Below are 19,665 nucleotides of genomic sequence, written 5' to 3'. Positions count from 1 at the left end.
TCGCTAAGGTTGTCATTGTCTGTCCCATCTTTCTCATCGTCACATACAAGTTGGGTGGGAGAGTGAGAAAATGTAAGAAATTGAGTATTGAACACAGCCTTTTCCAAGAGTGAAAGGCTACTGGGAGCAGACACGTCCCTCTAACTGGGACGCTGTGTCAGGTGTGGGAAGGTCCCTGAACAGTGTACCCGAGTACACACCCTCCCTGAGCGTGCGACCTCTGGTGACCCCGCCAGGCCTGTGCCCACGAGAACAGCTGTCCTCACAGGGTTGGACCCGCAGGGACATGCTCTGAGACTACTGACTCCTCTTCACCTGCGCTCTCCGTCAGAGCCGGGTGAGAGGTGTGGTTTGCATGTGCATGGTGCCCTCGGTTTCAGACCACAGCCTCTCCTGGGTAACCCGTCATCACTGCGTTGATGGGTGAGAGAATGACAAGCAGCGGTTCCTCGTGTGTGAGGTGTGAGACGGCGCGGGAAGGGGCGTGCAGCCCGCCTCCCATGTCACTCACGGTTTGCGGTGCCGGCTACAGCTGGGTGTCGGTGAAGGTGGTGTGCTCCTTGGTCACGGAGCTGAAGCCCTTGATGGCGTCCATCAGGTCCTCCTCGTCCAGGTACTGCAAAGGAAGCCACCGCGTTAGGCCCTCAGCAGCACGTCTCGTTTCTCACGGGCTAACCCCCTACGCTCCACACTCAAACCTTAAACTCACGGAAGCATCACGTCACTCGCACAGACGAAACCATGTGCATCATGGACGCTCCCATTGTGCCAAACTTAACATCTTTCTAATTTCTAAGCCTTAAGTTTTCTGGTCTGCAAAGCGGAAACAATATACAAAAATGGGGTGGGCAGTAAGAAAGTGTTAAAAATGGAGTACTTACACAGCCTTTATATAGAAATACACACAAGATTTAGTTCAAAATGCAAGTGTGAGAGCTAGTATGCAAGCTCTATGCCCTGTGGTCCCCACTCACTGCCTCTGTGTGTACTAAGTAGGTTCAGGAATATCAATCCTGAGGAAAGTGCGCCACCTACTGGCGTCTTCAGAGCAGTCACAGCATGCCCCCTGCTCCTAGCACTGGACAGCAGGCCCAAATGGCTCCTTGTGGGACAGGGGAAAATGGCTCTGCAGTCACGTGATGTTTTGGGTCCCAGTGCATGAAAAAATGACTGCCCTCGGGCGAGGACCCCCAGCACCTGAGCCCCGCGGTGTGCACTGAGCCACAAGGACGCTATTGTGCACACCCACCTGACGTGATCTGTGAACAGCTCAGTGACTCCTGCCACTTAGAAACTTTAGATCTGAGATGGGACCGTGGCACTGTGTCCTGTGAACATCAAGGAAATCCTTGATTTAAAAAGCCTATCACATGCCCAGCCGGCATGGCTCAGTGATTGATCAGCATTGACCTATGAACCAGGAGGTGTCATAGTTTGGTCGGACACATGCCAGGGTTGTGGGCTCGATCCCCAGTGTGGGGGGGCGTGCAGGAAGCAGCTGATCAATGCTTCTCATCATTGATGTTTCCATCTCTCCCTCCCTCTCTGAAATAAATTAAAAAAAAATACAAATTTTAAAATGCCTATCATACATCATCATACCCAACAAGGCCACTGTGTGTTTTATTTTGTCACTGTGATGAGAACCTGGAGTCTGGAACTTGTTCTAAGAGTCTCCTTTCGTTAAGAAGGGCTTCAAAAGGAAGCCAGCAACTCTTGGGGTGAAGGAGATGTTAGAGCTTGGAGAGAAGGAAAGGGGAGAGCAGAGGCTGGAAGAGACATGGTGGGGGGGGGGGGGCGCGGTAATTCTGCCGTGGAGGGAAGTGCGAATGAAGCCCTTAGCTGGCTCTCTATCACCTACTGTCCCCAAGGACCGGCCCGCCAGCAGGCACCTAGGCAGCCGCACAATAAAGAAGTCCGTTAGGTGGTTCAAACCAGGGATTTGCTCATTCCAGACACTGGGGCTCGTGGCGAACATCAGAGTGTGTATCTTGTGCCTCATTCTTAGGCTAAGTACGTTTCCAGTCCCTACCACCATGTATGTCTCTCACTTTAGTTTATTTTTTGAGCCCTACTGTGAGCTAACAAGACAAGACACCTTTCTACCCTGCTCGTCAGGCATAGCGACACCAGGAAGCTGTGGGTGAAGGGGCGGAGGGGTGCCCTGTGCCAGGTGAGGGAGAAGGCAGCCTTGGTGACGGTCACCCCGCTGGGGAGCTGAGCGGGGAGCTGAGTGCAGGCTGTGGGGGGTGGCGGGGTAAGGCACTCACTCACCAGGCCGCTGTCATGGCCCATGATGGTCTCCCACAGCGCGTCGTCCACCAGGACCTGCTTGTCGTGCAGGGCCAGCAGCTGGCTGACGCTGCGGTGCAGGGAGGCCTGGGAGGCCTGGCTGAGCTGGCTCTGGCTCGGGATGCGCAGGACGGAGATGCTGTGGTTGCTCCGGAGGCTCAGGCGGGCCCCGGGCCGCGGGATCTTGGTGTCGGCCAGGCCCTGCGGAGGAAGTGGCCGCTGTGACCGACGGGGACGCCCTGAGCAGCCCGGTGAGCAGTGCCCTCCCGTGACCTGTGCAGGGAGCCCGTTTGTCCTGCCCTTGAGAACGTGTGCATCTCGGCCCGGCCGGTGTGGCTCAGTGGATAGAGCGTCGGCCTGTGGACTTCCAAGGGTCCTGGGTTAGATTCCGGTCAAGGGCACGTCCCTCAGGTGCAGGCTCCGCCCCAGCCTAGGCCTTGGTCAGGGCCCCTGCAGGAGGCAACCAATTGATGTGTTTCTCTCACATCAGTGTCTCTCTCTGTCTCCTCCTCCCTTTTACACTCTCCCAAAAAGTCAATGAAAAAATACCTTTGGGTGAGGATTAAAAAAGAAAAAGTGGCCGAAACCGCTTTGGCTCAATGGATAGAACGTTGGCTTGGGAGCTGAAAGGTCCCGGGTTCGATTCCGGTCAAGGGCATGTACCTTGGTTGCGGGCACATCCCCAGTAGGGGATGTGCAAGAGGCAGCTGATCGATGATTCTCTCTCATCGATGTTTCTAACTCTCATCTCCCTTCCTCTTTGTACAAAATCAATAAAAAAAATATATTAAAAAAGAAAAAAAGTGATTGGACTTCCACCTCCCTATTTTCTCATCCCTGTCTTTCCCCTTGTTATAGAGTCCAGCCTCCGAAATAAACAGGTCCGGTACCCATATCAGAATCACAAAGGCACCCTAAGGTCTATACCCTGATTAGGCCCGAGCCTGCGCTGTGAGCCAAGTCCGGCCGCTCTTAAACATGGGCGGGCTCTGCGCTACCCTCATATCATCACACCACCCAGAGGCCATGCACCCCACAGCACACGGGGGGCGCTACCTGGAAGTGCATGGTGTAGCTCTTGAGGGTGACATTGCTGGTCGCGTCTGACACATCAGCCACGGAGTCAAACTGGGGACAGACGGGAGGTGGGGTCAGCGCTGGTGACACCTCAAAGCACATTCAAGTGCATTTTCCAGTGACAGCGTCGCACGCTCACGTTCCAACCCCATCCTGAGACACGCATGTACCAGTACATATTATACATACATCTGCACACGGCTGCATCCCGCACCGGCCCCCAGGAGCCCTGCCCTTCCATGTCCCCCACACGCCTGCTCCTGGGCACCGCAGCCTGGTCAGGGGCCCCCGTGCTCCCTGCTGTGTCCCGGGGAAAGGAGGCCTGGGGGGCGGATAAGGCTACCGTTCACGCATTTCCACCTTTTAAGGTTGAAACTCGCCCCGGCCGGTGTGGCTCAGTGGACAGAGCATCGGCCCAAGGACTGAAGGGTCCCGAGTTCGATTCAGATCAGGGGCATGGACCTCGATCGCAGGCTCCATCCCTGTGTGAGAGGCAACCCATCAATGTGTCTCTCTCACATCAATGTTCCTCTCCCCTCCACGCTCTCTAAAAAAATCAATGGGAGAACTATCCCCAGGTGAGGATGAAACGACAAAAGGAAAGCTCGGAGGTGGGCTCCCAGCCCTCGCTGTGTCCCGTCAGACACAGCCCCGGCCCAGTCCCGGTGACGTGGACTCTGCCCGGCGTTGGGGAGCGGGTGGCCCCCAGACGAACCATGTGGGTCTCCCCGGGCGGGTAGACGCTCAGCGGGGACGCCCGCTTCTGCACGGGCACCAGCGGCGGCCGCTCGCGGATGAAGGGCTCCTGGTGGATCTTCCGCTGCAGGACCAGCGACAGGAAGATGGCCAGCAGGATCAGGCCCAGCACGGCCATCAGCACGATGAACCACAGCTCGCCGTAGAACTCCGTGCCTCTGCTCCCCGGCCCCTTCTTCCCTCCGGGCGTGGTCAGCTCCAGGCCTGCAGGACCAGGAGAGGAGGGAGAGAAGAGAGAAGAGAAAGGAGGAGGGGGAGGAAGGAGAGGAGGGAGAGGAGAGAGAGGAGGGGGGACAGGAGGGAGAGGAGAGAGGGGAGAGAGAGGAGGAGGGACAGGAAGAAGAGGAGGGAGGAGGAGAGAGGAGGAGGGAGAGGAGGGAGAGATGGAGAGACAGGAGGGAGAGGAGGGAGAGATGGAGAGATAGGAGGGAGAAGAGGAAGAGGAGGAGGAAGAGGAGGGACAGGAGGGAGAGGAGGGAGAGATGGAGAGACGGGAGGGAGAGGAGAGAGAGGAGAGAGAGGACAAGGGACAGGAGGGTAAGATGGAGGGACGGGAGGGACAGGAGAGAGAGGGACAGGAGGGACAGGAGGGAGAGGAAGAGGGACAGGAGGGACAGGAGGGACAGGAGGAGGGACAGGAGGGACAGGAGAGAGAGGAGCAGGGACAGGAGGGAGAGAAGGGAGAGATGGAGAGACAGGAGGGAGAGGAGAGAGAGGAGAGAGAGAAGAAGGGACAGGAGGGAGAGATGGAGGGACAGGAGGGAGAGGAGGAGGGACACGAAGGACAGGAGGGAGAGGAGGGAGAGGAGGAGGGACAGGAGGGAGAGGAGGAGGGACAGGAGGGACAGGAGGGAGAGGAGGAGGGACAGGAAGGAGAGGAGAGAGGTCATTCCGGGGCAGGTCTGCCACCTCCCCCCGTGCTGGGCAGTACATGGGAGGGAGTTTGCAGGGATGTGACCCAGTGTCCACTTCTGACAGCCCCGTGGTGACGAGTCCCTGTGCCTCCGGGGCTCCCTTCCCTCACGTCTAAGATGAAGAGTTGGGGTCACCGCGTAGGCCAGAAGCCCCCTAACTAGGAACCAGTGTGTGCTGTTTGATTGCAATGAGAGCGCCGCCTGGCTGTGCCCTCGGAGAGCGGTGGCCTGTCTGCGTGGCACAGGCCGTGGCTCCAGAAGTGGATCTGACGGGCCCAGTGGACCGCCGGCCTGAGAGGACTGGGGGTGCAGGGCGGCTGCCGGAGGGAAGCCTCGGAAAGGAAAGGGCCCTTGGAGCGCAGGGGGAGGTGAGCCGGCCTGTCCCTCCTGCTGGAAGGCTGCCTCCGGGCAGGAGCAGGGCAGCAGGAACACGCTTTGTCACAGAAATGAGAGCTGACTGCTCCCGCTGGCGGGACGATGCATCTCGGAGTGTCTTGTGACTGCACAGTCCTCGGAGCTCCTCTTCCCATGAGCGGAAACCTTTCTTTTCCAAGTCCCTGTCACTTGGAGGGACTCGGCCCCTCAGTGGTCTGCGCTCAGTTTGGGGACCTGGTCCACTGGGATGGGCTTATGTACAAGAGCAGGTGCCTGGCCCAGCCGGTGTGGCTCAGTGGTTGAGCGCTGACCCATGAACCAGGAGGTCATGGTTCCATTCCTGGTCAAGGGCACAGGCCCGGGTTGCGGGCTCCATCCCCAGTGGGGGGCGTGCAGGAGGCAGCTGATCCATGATTCTCTCCCATCGCTGATGTTTCTCTCTCTCCCTTCCTTTGTCTGCAATCAGTAAAAGTATATATATATTTAAAAACAAATAAAAGACGTTCCAGAAAGGTGTAGTTCTCTCCCTCCGGCTGCATTAGCTGGCTCTGATGGCCGATCGCCACCTTTCACGGAGGACCCAGGACAATTCCCCCGACCCCCGTGCAGAATCTGGAACGTGGCTGCTGCCACCAACACAAGTGGCCAACACCAAGGGGGCGCTTTTATTGCAAAAGTGGGGCCTCTCTCTTCTTCTGATCTCCCCGCTGTGGCTTCTCCGCACGCACATCACTGTCTGGGAAACAGGGGCGTGTGCGCAGCTCTTTCCGGTGGCAGAGTCTGCGCAGGAGGGCAGCTGGCCCTCTCTCTCCGGACCCACAGGCCAGTCCTAACTCCTTGCCCACCTCCGTTCCACGAGGGCTTTGGAAGATTTCCTCCGACCCTTCCCACAATTCCTTCCCTAAGTCTATGCGAACATACCAGTGCACGTGTGTGGACACAAGCACACGCATGTTTCTCTAGAAAAAGGAGCAGGGGGGAGGCCAGGCGGGCGCTCACCGAGGCCAGCGGAGGGGTCGTACTGGACCAGGGGCGTCTTGACGCTTCCTTCCTCCGTGGTGCACGTGACCTGGAAAAGGAAGGCTGGACAGCAGGTAAGGGGCTCGGTCAGCCGCACCCACAGCAGCGGGCACACTATCAGAAGAATGTGCATCACAGCAAGAACCCTCTGCAAATACAATTCCCGGGCAATGGTGAAGTGTCACCCAATACACAACTATTCCTGATTTTATAATCATGGAGCTGCAATTAGTGCACAATACATTGCAATACATCCTTCCTGTGATCCTCATTAAACACTGAGATCCTTCCTGTGATCCTCATTAAACACCGAGGATCACAGGAAGGATGTATTGCAATGAATTGCTCATATGTCATTTTTTTAAAAATACGTTTTATTGACTTTTTACAGACAGGAAGAGAGAGGGATAGAGAGCTAGAAACATCGATGAGAGAGAATCATCCATCAGCTGCCTCCTGCACACCCCCTGACTGGGGATGTGCCTGCAACCAAGGTACATGCCCTTGACCGGAATCCAACCCAGGACCCTTCGGTCCGCAGGCGGACGCTCTATCCACTGAGCCACACCGGTTGAGTCATATGCTAAATAATATGCTAATTAGACTGGACAGCCTAATGACCTTATGGATGAAGCCAGGGCTGCTAGGGCTGAAGCAAGCTACCACGGTTGTGAGGACCATGCCCCTTACACAATGTTGTGCATCAGCCTTTAGTGTGTGTGTGTGTGTGTGTGTATGTGTGTGTGTAACAGAAGTAGGGGAGTTTAGAGCTTATATAGCCAAGTAAAAGAATTATCACGCTCTGGCCTATGTGGCTCAGTGATTGACCGTCGATCTATGAACCAGGAGGTCACCGTTCAATTCCTGCTCAGGGCACATGGTCAGGTTGGGGGCATGCAGGAGGCAGCCGATCCATGTTCCTCTCTCCTCATGGATGTTTCTATCTCTCTATCCCTCTCCATTCCTCTCTGAAATCATTAAAAAATTAAAAAAGAATTGCCAGAGGAGAAAGGATGGTACACAGTGTATCTTGTTCTGCATATGGTCTGCCCCTGTTCCTTTAAAACCTACAGATGGCTGAAACCAGTTTGGCTCAGAGGATAGCATTGGCCTGTGGACTGAAAGGTCCCAGGTTTGATTCCGGTCAAGGGCATGTACCTTGGTTGCAGGTGCATCCCCAGTAGGGGGTGTGAAGGAGGCAGCTGATGGGTGTTTCTCTCTCATCAATGTTTCTAACTCTATCCCTCTCCTTTCCTTTCTGTAAAAAATCAATAAAATATATTAAGAATAAAAATAAATAGCTGAAACTGGTTTGGCTCAGTGGATAGAGCGTCGGTCTGCGGACTGAAAGGTCCCAGGTTCCATTACTGTCAAGGGCATGTACCTTGGTTGCGGGCACATCCCCAGTGAGAGATGTGCAATTGGCAACTGATGGATGATTCTCTCTCATCGATGTTTCTAACTCTCTATCCCTCTCTCTTCCTCTCTGTAAAAAAAAAAAATCAATGAAACATTTTTAAAAAATAAATAAAACTTACAGGTGTATGTTTTCATGAAGGGACCAGAGTTGAAGTGGCAGCGGAGGCCCTGCTGGCCACGGGTCAGAGTGACCATCCCGTGACACCAGGGCCCCGAGTGCCTCCCACACGGAGGTGCAGAAGCCCCCACTCACCTCGGTCCCCTGTCCTGGGGATGTAGACGGTAGTGTCCAGGCCGCGGTACAGGCGCTGGCTCCCGTCGGTCAGCACGAACTCCCTCAGCGGGCCGTGCAGGAGGAAGGTGCTGGCCCAGCTGACACACACCGTCGTCACGTTGCTGGTCACGGAGAACGGGGCTTGGTACTGAGGGGCTGCGGGAGAGACATCTGTCTGTTAGCAAAAGGATGACCTCCGAGGGTCTGTACCTTTAAAAAATTATATATGAGCCGAAACCGGTTTGGCTCAGCGGACAGAGCGTTGGCCTGCGGACCGAAGGGTCCTGGGTTCGATTCCGGTCAAGGGCATGTACCTTGGTTGCAGGCACATCCCCAGTCAGGGGGTGTGCAGGAGGCAGCTGATGGATGATTCTCTCTCATCGATGTTTCTAGCTCTCTATCCCTCTCTCTTCCTGTCTGTAAAAAGTCAATAAAACATATTTTTAAAAAACATGGAAGAGAGACCACCAGTGGGAAAGTGTGCAGTGCTTTCTCAGCAATGCTGCACCTGCTTTCCCCCCCCCAAAATCAATGGCGATGGTGTTTTATGAAAGAAAACCATTAACAGACGATGGTTCTGCTCACCAGCATAACCCCGCAGCTCATATTTTGTTGCTTTTCCCCTCTTTCAACAGGCAAAGGACCCTTAACACTATTAACTCCAGGAGATGGCCATTTTCATAGCAAATCAATAGCTACTGCTGCAAAGCCCCAGGACTAGATGCACATGCACACACACACACACACACACACCCACCAAACTGCTTCGATGGTGAATTATGTCCTATTGCACCCATTTATTTTATTTTATTTTTTAAATATATTTTTTTTTGAGAGAGAGGGATAGAGAGTTAGAAACATCGATGAGAGAGAATCATCGATCTCTTGCACACCCCCTACTGGGGATGTGCCCGCAACCAAGGTACATGCCCTTGACCGGAATCGAACCAGGGACCTATCAGTCTGCAGACCGGACTCTCTATCCACTGAGCCAAACTGATCTCGGCTGCACCCATTTATTGATAAGCTTTTCCCTGAACTGTTTGTTTTCTGAGTGCTAAGAGCCCTGCAAAAGGCAATGCGAGTGTGATAATTCGGGGCCCGGCTGGTCACCCAGGAGCGGGCACGTCAGGGCTCCGAGGGGTTCCTTCAGACAGGGAGCGGCGTGGTGAGCGGCTCCAGGCACCTTTCTCCTCCCCTGAGCGAGCTCCCCGATATGATCCAGGAAAGGAACCCTAATGGAGTCATCTGTTTCCACAAACCGAGTGACTGATCACCTTCACGTCAGAAGGGACTTATTGCGTGAGATCTTGCTTTCTCCAAAACCCTTAAAATCTCCAGGCTATTAAGTGCAAGAGGCATGCTTTTGTTGTTGTTGTTAATCCTCACCTCAGGATCTTTTATTTTTAGAGAGAGTGAAAGGGAAGAAGGGAGACAGAGAGAGACATCAATGTGAGAGAGACACGTGCCCCGACCATGGCCAAGAATCAAGCCTGCAACCCAGGTACACGCCCTCGATCGGAATTGAACCAGGACCCTTTCAGCCCATGGGCTGATGCTCTAGCCACTGATCCACCCGGCCAGGGGGGTGGGTCATGCTTTCTAATGGTCACCTCGCCCATTGCCCCCTCATGGTCTCTGCCTGTGGCAGCTGCTGCTACTCACGCTCGCTCTGGGTGGTGAAGCGGATCCACGCAGAGGCCGCGCTGCCCGCCTGGTTGTGCGCCACAATGCTCAGCTGGTAGGTGGTGTGAGGCTGGAGCCCCCCGAGGCTGGCACCAGGCCCCGCGCCCCGGTACTGCGTCTCTGGCCGGCCCGGGGTGCAGGGGGTGTCCGGGTGCAGAAGGCAGGCCCTGTGCAGCTGCAGCTCGTAGCTGGAAGGAGGAGAGAACGGGACACGACATCAGCTTACCTCTCTTGTTCCATTTGGTTTTCATTGAACTACAAGCTCTTTAAAACTGCCATTCATGTCTTGACCGGTGTGGCTCAGTGGATAGAGCGTCAGCCTGCAGACTGAGGGGTCCCAGGTTCAATTCCAGTCAAGGGCATGTACCTTGGTTGCGAGCACATCCCCAGTGGGGGGGTGTGCAGGAGGCAGCTGGTTGATGTTTCTCTCCCTTTGATGTTTCTAACTCTCTATCCCTCCCCCTTCCTCTCTGTAAAAAATCAATAAAATGCATTTAAAAAAAAAAAAGAAAAAAAAAAGAAAGAAAGACAGGTGTGTGGCTCTCCTTCCCATCCTTAAATTATGACGGAAATGTTTTGCAGGGACAGGACCACTGAAATCAGCAAGCCGTGCCCCTGGGCCAGAGGCATCTGCTCCGGGGAGCTGGGTCGGTCTGCCAGCAGGCCTCGTTCTGGCTGCCCCGTCCCTCCGGCTGGCCTTACCTCTGGATGATGCCGTTGGGGAAGAGCGGGGGACCCCACAGGACGGAGGCTGTCCTGGAGGTCAGCGCCTGGATGCGGGGGGAGGCCACCCCGGCGGGCGGTGCGGGGCGCGTCCTCAGCTCGGCCGTGGGCCCCCGGCTGCAGCAGTTGAGGCAGGTGCAGGCCTCCACGCCCACAGAGTAGGTGGTGAAGGGCTGCAGGCCACGGAGGGTCTGCTGGGCGGCCGGGCCTTCCGACAGCTGCGGGCAGAGAGGCTGGTGAGCTGGGCCTGGGCCTCAGGGACAGATCTGCATGGGCACCCCACCTCCCCCGACCAGAGCACCAGGCCCGGGAGTCTGGGGGGGATGGGGGGCTGCTCTGTGGATGCGGCTACTACTTGCCCCCAAGGAATTACCAACCCACTGGAGAGGCAGGACGGAAACAGGCCAAAAATAAATATTTAGAGAGAGAAGTTAGAGGAATCAGGATAGCAAACAGAAGGCATCCATTGTCTATTTATCAAAGAAAGATAATAGGAAATGGCACAAAATGCACCAAATATTGATCAAATTCTGCAGCCCTTGGAATGACGCCTTTATAAAAAGCAACAAGCCGAAACTGGTTTGGCTCAGTGAATAGAGCGTTGGCCTGTGGACTGAAGGGTCCCAGGTTCGATTCTGGTCAAGGGCATGTACCTTGGTTGCGGGCACATTCCCAGTGGTGGGGGGGGGGGGGGTGTGTGTGTGTGTATGCAAGAAGCAGCTGATCAATGATTCTCTCTCATCTATGTTTCTAGCTCTCTATCTCTCTCCCTTCCTCTCTGTAAAAAAGTCAGTAAAATATATTAAAAAAAAAAAAAGCAACAGAATCTATGTTTGAATTATATTTCTAGTCAACACTCACCAAGCCCATGTGCAGCGCTGTCGTTTGTATGTAATTTTTGGGTCGAATAGCCCCTTAAATCCATGATTGAGGTGGGTGTTGAGGAGCATGAACTATATATACTTTATATATTTGTATATTTTACATATTGCCTATTTTATAAATTATATGCATATTTTAGAGTTTGATAGTCCATCTTTTTCTCGGAGGGTGGTGGGTATATGAAATATCATAGTCTTTTTCTCCATTATGCTTGATACATTATAGACGTTTTGGCTTAATTGGAGCAATTTTTGTTTTTGTTTTTTTATTTTACCTCATTGTGGTTTCATTAAATCTTCTATGGAACGGAAGCCGTCAGAAACTGGAAACTAGTTTTCACACTGACATATAGAACATATAATTAAGAAGAGCTGTCTGTTATTTGTTATTGCAAAAAAATTGCATACATTGCACTCCAAATATAAATTATCTTACTTCATTAATATTATCATTTGATAAGTATAGATAATCAAGGGTTGATTGTATTTACATCATCTATATTTATTGACTAGGAAGTCGTGTAGAAAATATGCTAATTTCTCTTTAGCATGCAACAGGAGACTTCCTGGTATTTGAGCGTGAGCTGGTGAAACTGTGTCTTCTCCCCTCTCCTGAATTGTTCCCTAAATTGGTCTAAGTAGTTTGGGATGTGATTCTGGGATCTGCACACTTCCTCGCTGAGGTCTGTGCGAACAAAATGCTCTAATCTGCCCTTCTTCCTGAGAAAGGCTGGTGTCACTGAGAAAAGAGACTTCCTCCCAAGGGCTCAGGTCTTCTTTTGTTGTTGTTAATCCTCACCATTAGGCTGGGACCGGTTTGGCTCAGTGGATAGAGCGTCGGCCTGCGGACTGAAAGGTCCCAGGTTCGATTCCGGTCAAGGGCATGTACCTTGGTTGCGAGCGCATCCCCAGTAGGGGGTGTGCAAGAGGCAGCTGATCGATGATTCTCTCTCATCGATGTTTCTAACTCTCTATCCCTCTCTCTTCCTCTCTGTAAAGAATCAATAAAATATATTTTTTAAAAAATTAAAAAAAAAAATCCTCACCTGAGGATATGTTTCCTTTGCTTTTTTTAGAGAGAGTGGAAGGGAGGGGGAGAGACAGAGAGAGAGAAAGCAGGGGTGTGAGAGACATTGATTGGCTGCCTCCCATACTCGCCACATGGGATTGGGCCTGCAACAGAGGTACATACATGCCCGTGACCGGAATCACACGTGCGCCCTGCAGTCTGCGGCCGAAGCTCCGTCCACTGAGCCCCAGCAGCTCGGTCAGGAGCTGGCCGTCTCGGTTGGGGTGGCCCTTCCAGCCAGTGGCTTGTGGGGCACGTCTCTCCTCTAGGCCATGGTTTGTGTATGTGCCCCAAAGATGTCCATACACGAACCATGGCCTAGAGCTCGGTGGCCTGAGCTGCTCTGCAGTCCCTCCCAAGGCGCTAGAACTTTCTGGAAGTTGCTAACTGGAAGGCTGGGTTTCCTGGGAGCTCTCCGAGAGCTTGGAACAGCGAAGGGAGGATTCCAAGCACGTCTGTTGCTCTAGTTTTATTGCTTTCTCTACTTTTCACAGTAGCATTGACACCACCCAATGGCCACCTGTCTGCCCCTCACCATAGGCCACGGCTGCTTGGAGTGTTTGGCAGGCGTTTCTAACTAAATCGATGTGATTTTAGTATCCCGGGTCTTAGGCTCCTCAAAGCATCCCTGAGTCTTGAATGCTACCGTCAGCAAGTCCCTCCCTGGGCAGTGACGTGTTTCCTGTGTGTGTCCTAATGCTCACTGCTATTTTTAAAAATATATATATTTTATTGATTTTTTACAGAGAGGAAGGGAGAGGGATAGAGAGCTAGAAACCTCAATGAGAGAGGAACATTGACCAGTTGCCTTCTGCACAACCCCTACCAGGGATGTGCCCGCAATCAATGTACATGCCCTTGACTGGAATTGAACCTGGGAACTTTCAGTCTGCACACTGATGCTCTATCCACTGAGCCAAACCAGTTTTGGCTGTTCACTGCTATTTCTTCTCAAAGGGATCACCATAGCACCCCTGAGAATGGACAGTAAGAAAGAAGGAGCAAGGAGAAGAAAAAGCAAGGGCACCATGATTTATTTTTCAAAAAATAAATAGCTCGGCTGGAGTGGCTCAGTGCTTGAGCGTCTACCTATGAACCAGAAGGTCTCGGTTCGATTCCCCGGCAGGGCACATGCCCAGGTTTCAGGCTTGATTCCCAGTAGGGGGCGTGCAAGAGACAGCCCATCAATGATTTGCTCTCATCCTTGATGTTTCTCTCTCTCTCTCCCTCTCCCTTCCTCTCTGAAATCAATAAAAAGAAAGGAAGAAAGGTAGGAAGGAAGGAAGTTAGAAAGGAAGGAAGAACGGAAGTTAGAAAGGAAAGAAGGGAAGGAAGAAGGGATAAATGAAAGGAGAGAGGAAGGGAGGGGACTCCATTACTCACCACCAGCTCGGCCCCACCCGTGCTGTTGGAGAAGAGCCTGTAGAGGCTGACGATGCCATTGGGCTTCCCCGGGGCGCTGATGTTGGCCACCGCGTGGGTAGAAGACACGGCGTGGAACCTGGGGGCCCTGAGGCCTTCTGGGGGGGCAGGGCCAGTTTTACACCGAGTCCAGCTACTGGGCGCTTTCCCCGCCGAATTCACTGCGCAGACCTTCAAAGAGAAAAATCATTGGGACCAGTCAGGAGCAAGATAACCTCGGGCTGACAAACACAGTTGGCGACCCAAAGCGACCGGACACAACGGAACAGGATGCACTTGGATCTGGCAACTCTGTGGCCACAAAAGAGACTGGGTCCTTCCTCTGTCTGTTGCCTTTGCCCCTGAGAACGCAGAGGGGCTTGCTGGGAGCCCCGATTTCAGACGGCAGGGGCTGATCTGAGCTCGCTGGACAACTGCCCCTCTCTGGGCTGGAGGTGGCAGGATTTCTGTCAGCTTCTGCAAACCAGACGGCTCTGCGGACTCCTTAAAACTCAGCAATTCTCAAACACCGTCCCCACCGAATCTGCATGAGAATTAGATTTTCCTCTCATCAAGGAGGGAATCAACATATGGGAGGATATATAATCTTATTTATCAAGAACTATTTGTATAATTAAGCACGAGTATCCTAAAAGGTTGCCTCGGGTCGTCATTTGCATGAGTAAGTAATTTGTAGAACGTCAGGTGCAATAGACAGAGGAGATGGATGTGAGAGTGTATAGGGTTAAATTAGGCCCAATAACAGCCAACTACACAGTGATCAATCAGAATGATAGATCTAAATGACAATACGAGAAGACTGTCTGCGTGGTTAGGAGTACCAGTATTCCTTAGTAAGCTTTCATCTTGGGGCCGGCTAACTTCAGGGATTTTTTTTCCTCATTTGGTGTCTTTTTCCCCCTTTATCTATCTATCTATCTATCTATCTATCTATCTATCTATCTATCTATCTATCTTCCTACCTATCTATCCTCCCACCCGCCTACTCATCCATCCATCCATCCATCCACCCACCAATCCATCTAAAACTTGCCCTGAGCTTTTAAAGACACATCTGGAAAACTGGTTTGATTCTACAGTCCACACTTTTTAGGTATGCTGTGTCAAACAAAACAAAACAAAAAACAAACAAACAAACAAACAACACACACACACAAAAACACAACCATGCAGAACTTTCAAAATCTGAGACATTCAGGAAAAAAACAATAGGAGAGGACTTTGCATTGAGAATTTGTTTTGTTTGCTTTGCATCAATGATATCTTTAAGAGAATAAACACTGGAGAGATTTTCAGAAGTTAGGCCAACTCCCAGAAGTGTCTCCAACATTTTTCAGAAGTGGGTTCCTGTGTAAAAGTGAAACTGCTGATGCTGAAATGCTTTTGGATGCCTCTCACCTGCAATTCTGCAGCCCTTTGCTGCCGGGATGGCCACAAGCCCCGTGTTTCAGAGAGATGACTAGCCTACTTCCACAGTGGAACTTGCTCTTTGCAGAGTTCTGATATGGTCTCTCTCATCATTTGCATGATAATTGCCTGCATTTTATACACTCTACAACTTACAAATCACTTTGATATAGGCTAGCTGACTTAGCCCTCCCAACAGATCCTTGTAGGGTTGGCTGGATAATGTATCCTTAGCCCATTTTACAGGTGGGGAAACTGAGGCTCTCTTGTTCAAAGTGACAGAAGTTACAAGAGCTGACACTAGAATTCTGCTCTCTGAGAAACTCTTTTATCGCTCTTTCCAATATATTGTGTATTTGATTCTGTATGCCATCCTTACAAATAAGTGAATGACCTGGAGTCAAGAACGGTAAATAACTGGTCCACAGGCAAACACCTGTGATTCTGGGTTGAAGTCTCTTAATTTGCAAGGATAGAGAGATGCGCCAGGTTGTATTGAGGATGGAGGTTGGCTTTGAAAGGCACAGGGAAGTACAGAGAAGGAAAGCAAGCAGTGGGAGAGCCAGGCTCCTGAAAACCCAAGTCAAAACACCACTGTAACGCCCGCTGGCGTGGTTCAGTGGTTGAGCTTCAACCTATGAACCATGAACCACGAGGTCACAGGTCGATTCTCAGCCCCAAGCTGGGGTTGTGGGCTCGATCCTCAGTGAGGGGCGTGCAGGAAGCAGCCGACCGCTGATTCTCTCTCATCACTGATGTTTCTATCTCTCTCTCTCCCTTCCTCTCTGAAATCAATAATATATATTTTATTGATTTTGTACAGAGAGGAAGGGAGAGAGAGAGAGAGTTAGAAACATCGATGAGAGAGAGTCATTGATCAGCTGCCTCTTGCACACCCCCTACTGGGGATATGCCCGCAACCAAGGTACATGCCCTTGACCGGAATTGAACCCGGGACCTTTCAGTCCCCAAGCTGACGCTCTATCCATTGAGCCAAACCGGTTTCGGCAATAATAATATATTTTAAAAAATACAATAAAAACCACTGTAGCTGCTTTTACAATCCCTTCTGAATGGGCCCAGGTCAGTCTAAGAGGGGAAGTTAGTGAGGAGGTCAGGGTTAAGGACTGATAAGAAAGTCCCTGATTACTTAGTCTGCTCCAGACAAACCCGTTTTACTGCAAATATCTTTCTATGGGTGGGGGAGGGGTACTTTTGATTACTTTTTATCAACATTCCCGCTTTGCTGCATTTCTCCAGAAACAGTCTCTCCTAAAAACGAGGCGAGAGAAAACTCCCCACCCCGAACTGGGAATAAGCCTTTGTCTTTCACGAGGGACCTTCATAATATAGGGCTCCTTTTTTTTTTCTTTTTTTTTTTCCCCTCTAGTCTTTCTTTTCAGTATTCAATCAATTTGAGATCAAAATAGCATTCATATAAATCAACATGCGTATGCAAAGCAGGATCAGCTATTCACAGGAGCCACTCTGAAATGAAAGCAGCGACGAGTCGGGGAAAGCAGGCTGAGATAATGAGCACTGCGGAGTCCAGGAGACGAACCTCAGGCAGTGTTTCTTACACCAAACCCCAGAAGGGAAGGGAAGGAGCATGGATGGCAATATTCCCTCTGAACCGCTCTGTTGAGATGAAAAGTCTTTCACCCAAAGTTGCCATGGATTTTGGTCTCTTTGCAACTAAATAAGAGATGAGGGAAGTGGAGTGGAGTTCAAGGTTCAGAATAAAAATGCCAACAGATTATGCTTAGGATTTCTAAGGAGAAACAATGGCCTCAAGATTTGGGTCCATCTTTATGGGAAGAGGCAGCAGCAGAGATCTTGTGTGGGACAGTTTGAGCAGTATGCCGGGATCTATGAACTTCAATGAACTAATACAAAAATCAAGAAATAAAATCAATTCTGATCATAGAATTATCTCTCTCTCTCTCTCTCTCTCTCTCTCTCTCTCTCTCTCTCTCTCTCTCTCTCTCTCTTATTCTATTCCCTCTCTCTTATTCTATTCAATGTATGTATGAATCTACCTACCTACCTCCAGTTGTAAACATGAAAAGGGGTCCGATGTCAGAGGTCACAGAAAACCCAGGCCAACCATTTGAACAAACAGAAAAGAACTGAAATAACTGGAGAACAAATTCTACAACTGACTAGTAAATGATTAGATTCATTTCTGCTCATATTTCTATTTTTGATCTAAATTTTGAAACATCTAACTAGCAGTTATTAGCATCTTTATGCTATTGTCCATTAAAAAAATTTTTTATTGATTCTTCCTTCCTCCAAGGACCAATTAACTGCATTTTGCCTTAACAATTTTAATTACTTAACGTGTCAGCATCTGCTCTCTACACTTTCTGGATCCAGCGAAGGTCTCTTGGATACACCATTTGCTATCATTTTCCATAAAAAAAAAAAATAGAGCATAGGAATAACCAAATTCAATCAGCGATCGCTCTTTCACAGAAAAGTCTTCTCATCTGTGAACTCCTAATGTAGTGACAATAGCTGCCTTGCCCTCGGAGAAATTTGCGATTTTGCTGGTCATTGTGAGTTGAATTACAACAGTGACTCTCAGAGGCTGGAGCTAGAGAGAACTGTCTGAGATTTTTGAAACTTTGGAATATTCTATAACATGCTCCTTCTGCAGTATGACAATTTTTGATAAAATAAAATGCATTTGGACACCAGCAAGGACACAGGAATATCAAGAAGCAGTAGGAGGCAACGTCATTGCTTAGGAAAAACTGGAGCAGGGAAATAAATTTTCCTGACAATCCACATCCAAAATACATAAAAATCCTACACGAACAGCCATGCCCATAATTAATAACTCGAGTAAATAGGCTGCATGTTAACAGGCAAACTATTAAATTATTTGTTGCCTGGGGGCATGTAACGAGACCGTTATCACAGTCCCAGGAGGGAGACAAATAGATATTAAAAAGGTCTTTCCAATACCTGTATTGGCGAAGGCCAACAGCTAATTCAATAGATTCGATCAGAATCCCCATTTCTCTCAGTGCTCCTGATTTATGACTCGGGCTGTGGGTAGTCATCGCTCACTGCAGTTTGCTCTCCGGTGCTCATAAATTATGCCTCATAAATAAAAAGATCCAATCAACGGAATCATATCAGTTCATCTGCAACCTTGGCATACATCTTCCCGGGCACCCCTGCCAATGCCTTCTGAGAGGCGAGCTTGTCTTGGCTTCTGAATGTGTTCCAGGAGCAGAATGCCAAACGGGGCTCTGGCACAATGGTGGTCAGAGGGACGTGGCTCACAGGAAGGCGGGAAGTCTGCAAGGTTGTTTTCTTTCATAAGCGGCCCTTCTGGGGCTACAGCCAAGGGGTAACTTGCTGAAAAGCTCTGTGTAGCTGCCTCTTTAACTGGCTACCCACCTCACAGGACTGTGCTCAGCTTTACACGCAGTACACTTTCTATACATTGGGGAAGAACTGGGTGGTAAATAAGTGCATTTATAAATATTTTATGAAGCCTTTTGAGAGCCCCCCGAGTTGTATGCAAATGCCACCGTGGAGTGAATTTAAGAGAACGGTCTTTGGACCCTGGATCTCAAGGTTCAAATTCGAGCTCGTCTGCTCAGCCACTGTCTCCTTGGGCGGGTTAACTCACCTCTTGAGTGTTCTGGTTTCTAAGGTGCATTATTGGTAATAGCCCTATCTCAAATGGTTGTCATGAGTACATGCATGTAAAAGTCTAACACAGTTCCTGGCACATAGCAAGCACCAGACAGGTAAAGCTGGTTATTAACATTATTTGTCGGAAGAGAGCCGGAAGGGAAGTGGGTACTAAACAGCAATCCTGTGACTCCAGCTGCTATGAATCACATCCACAAAACCCACACAGCATTCTGGGTTCAACCTGCTTCTCTCTGGATACCTTCCTCTGGGGACTCCTCCATTCTAGAACTTCAACGATTAGGATGAATGAAGAAAATACTGTTTTTACATGGAAATTTGCTGACTTTATGACGTTCTCTATGTTGCCTTACTCATTAAAACTTTCCCAAACAGCCAAAAGTATGAACAGAAGCAAATCTTGGAGCAATTCAATGGCTCTTCAAAGGAAAAAATATATATATATATATATATTTTTTCCGTTTCCATTACAGATATGGGCATCAGGGAGAGAAACTTATCTTCCCAGACACTGACAGGCATCTTGGTAATGATCAGACCCATCGGCGGGTAGATAAATCAATTTACAAGGAAGAGCCCCAGCCATTTCTTAAAGATCTCAATTGAAGGCATCAGACTTACAAAAACACATGGACACCACTTTTTGCTTCCACCTGTAGATATGACTGCGTCACA

The 19,665-nt window shown here is 50.5% G+C and overlaps 1 protein-coding gene across 1 annotated transcript in view; it reads right to left on the bottom strand.

The window, feature by feature from the left end:
* Window positions 1-426: 426 nt before the first annotated feature.
* Window positions 427-19,665, bottom strand: part of USH2A (usherin) — a gene marked incomplete at its 5' end in the record, with an annotated part of 394,535 nt that continues 375,296 nt past the window's right edge. Inside the window, 9 exons of the mRNA XM_084868505.1 lie at window positions 427-616; window positions 2,275-2,493; window positions 3,349-3,420; window positions 4,085-4,329; window positions 6,414-6,497; window positions 8,107-8,283; window positions 9,793-10,001; window positions 10,516-10,754; window positions 13,870-14,079. Of these exons, the coding sequence (XP_084724631.1) occupies window positions 527-616; window positions 2,275-2,493; window positions 3,349-3,420; window positions 4,085-4,329; window positions 6,414-6,497; window positions 8,107-8,283; window positions 9,793-10,001; window positions 10,516-10,754; window positions 13,870-14,079 (1,545 nt within the window). The 3' untranslated portion in view covers window positions 427-526. The remainder of the gene's footprint in view (window positions 617-2,274; window positions 2,494-3,348; window positions 3,421-4,084; window positions 4,330-6,413; window positions 6,498-8,106; window positions 8,284-9,792; window positions 10,002-10,515; window positions 10,755-13,869; window positions 14,080-19,665) is intronic.

The sequence above is a fragment of the Pipistrellus hanaki genome, assembly GCF_964339955.1.
Source record: "Pipistrellus hanaki genome assembly, chromosome: 20".
Taxonomy (NCBI): Eukaryota; Metazoa; Chordata; class Mammalia; order Chiroptera; family Vespertilionidae; genus Pipistrellus; species Pipistrellus hanaki.
This window is presented reverse-complemented; position numbering and strand designations above follow the sequence as displayed.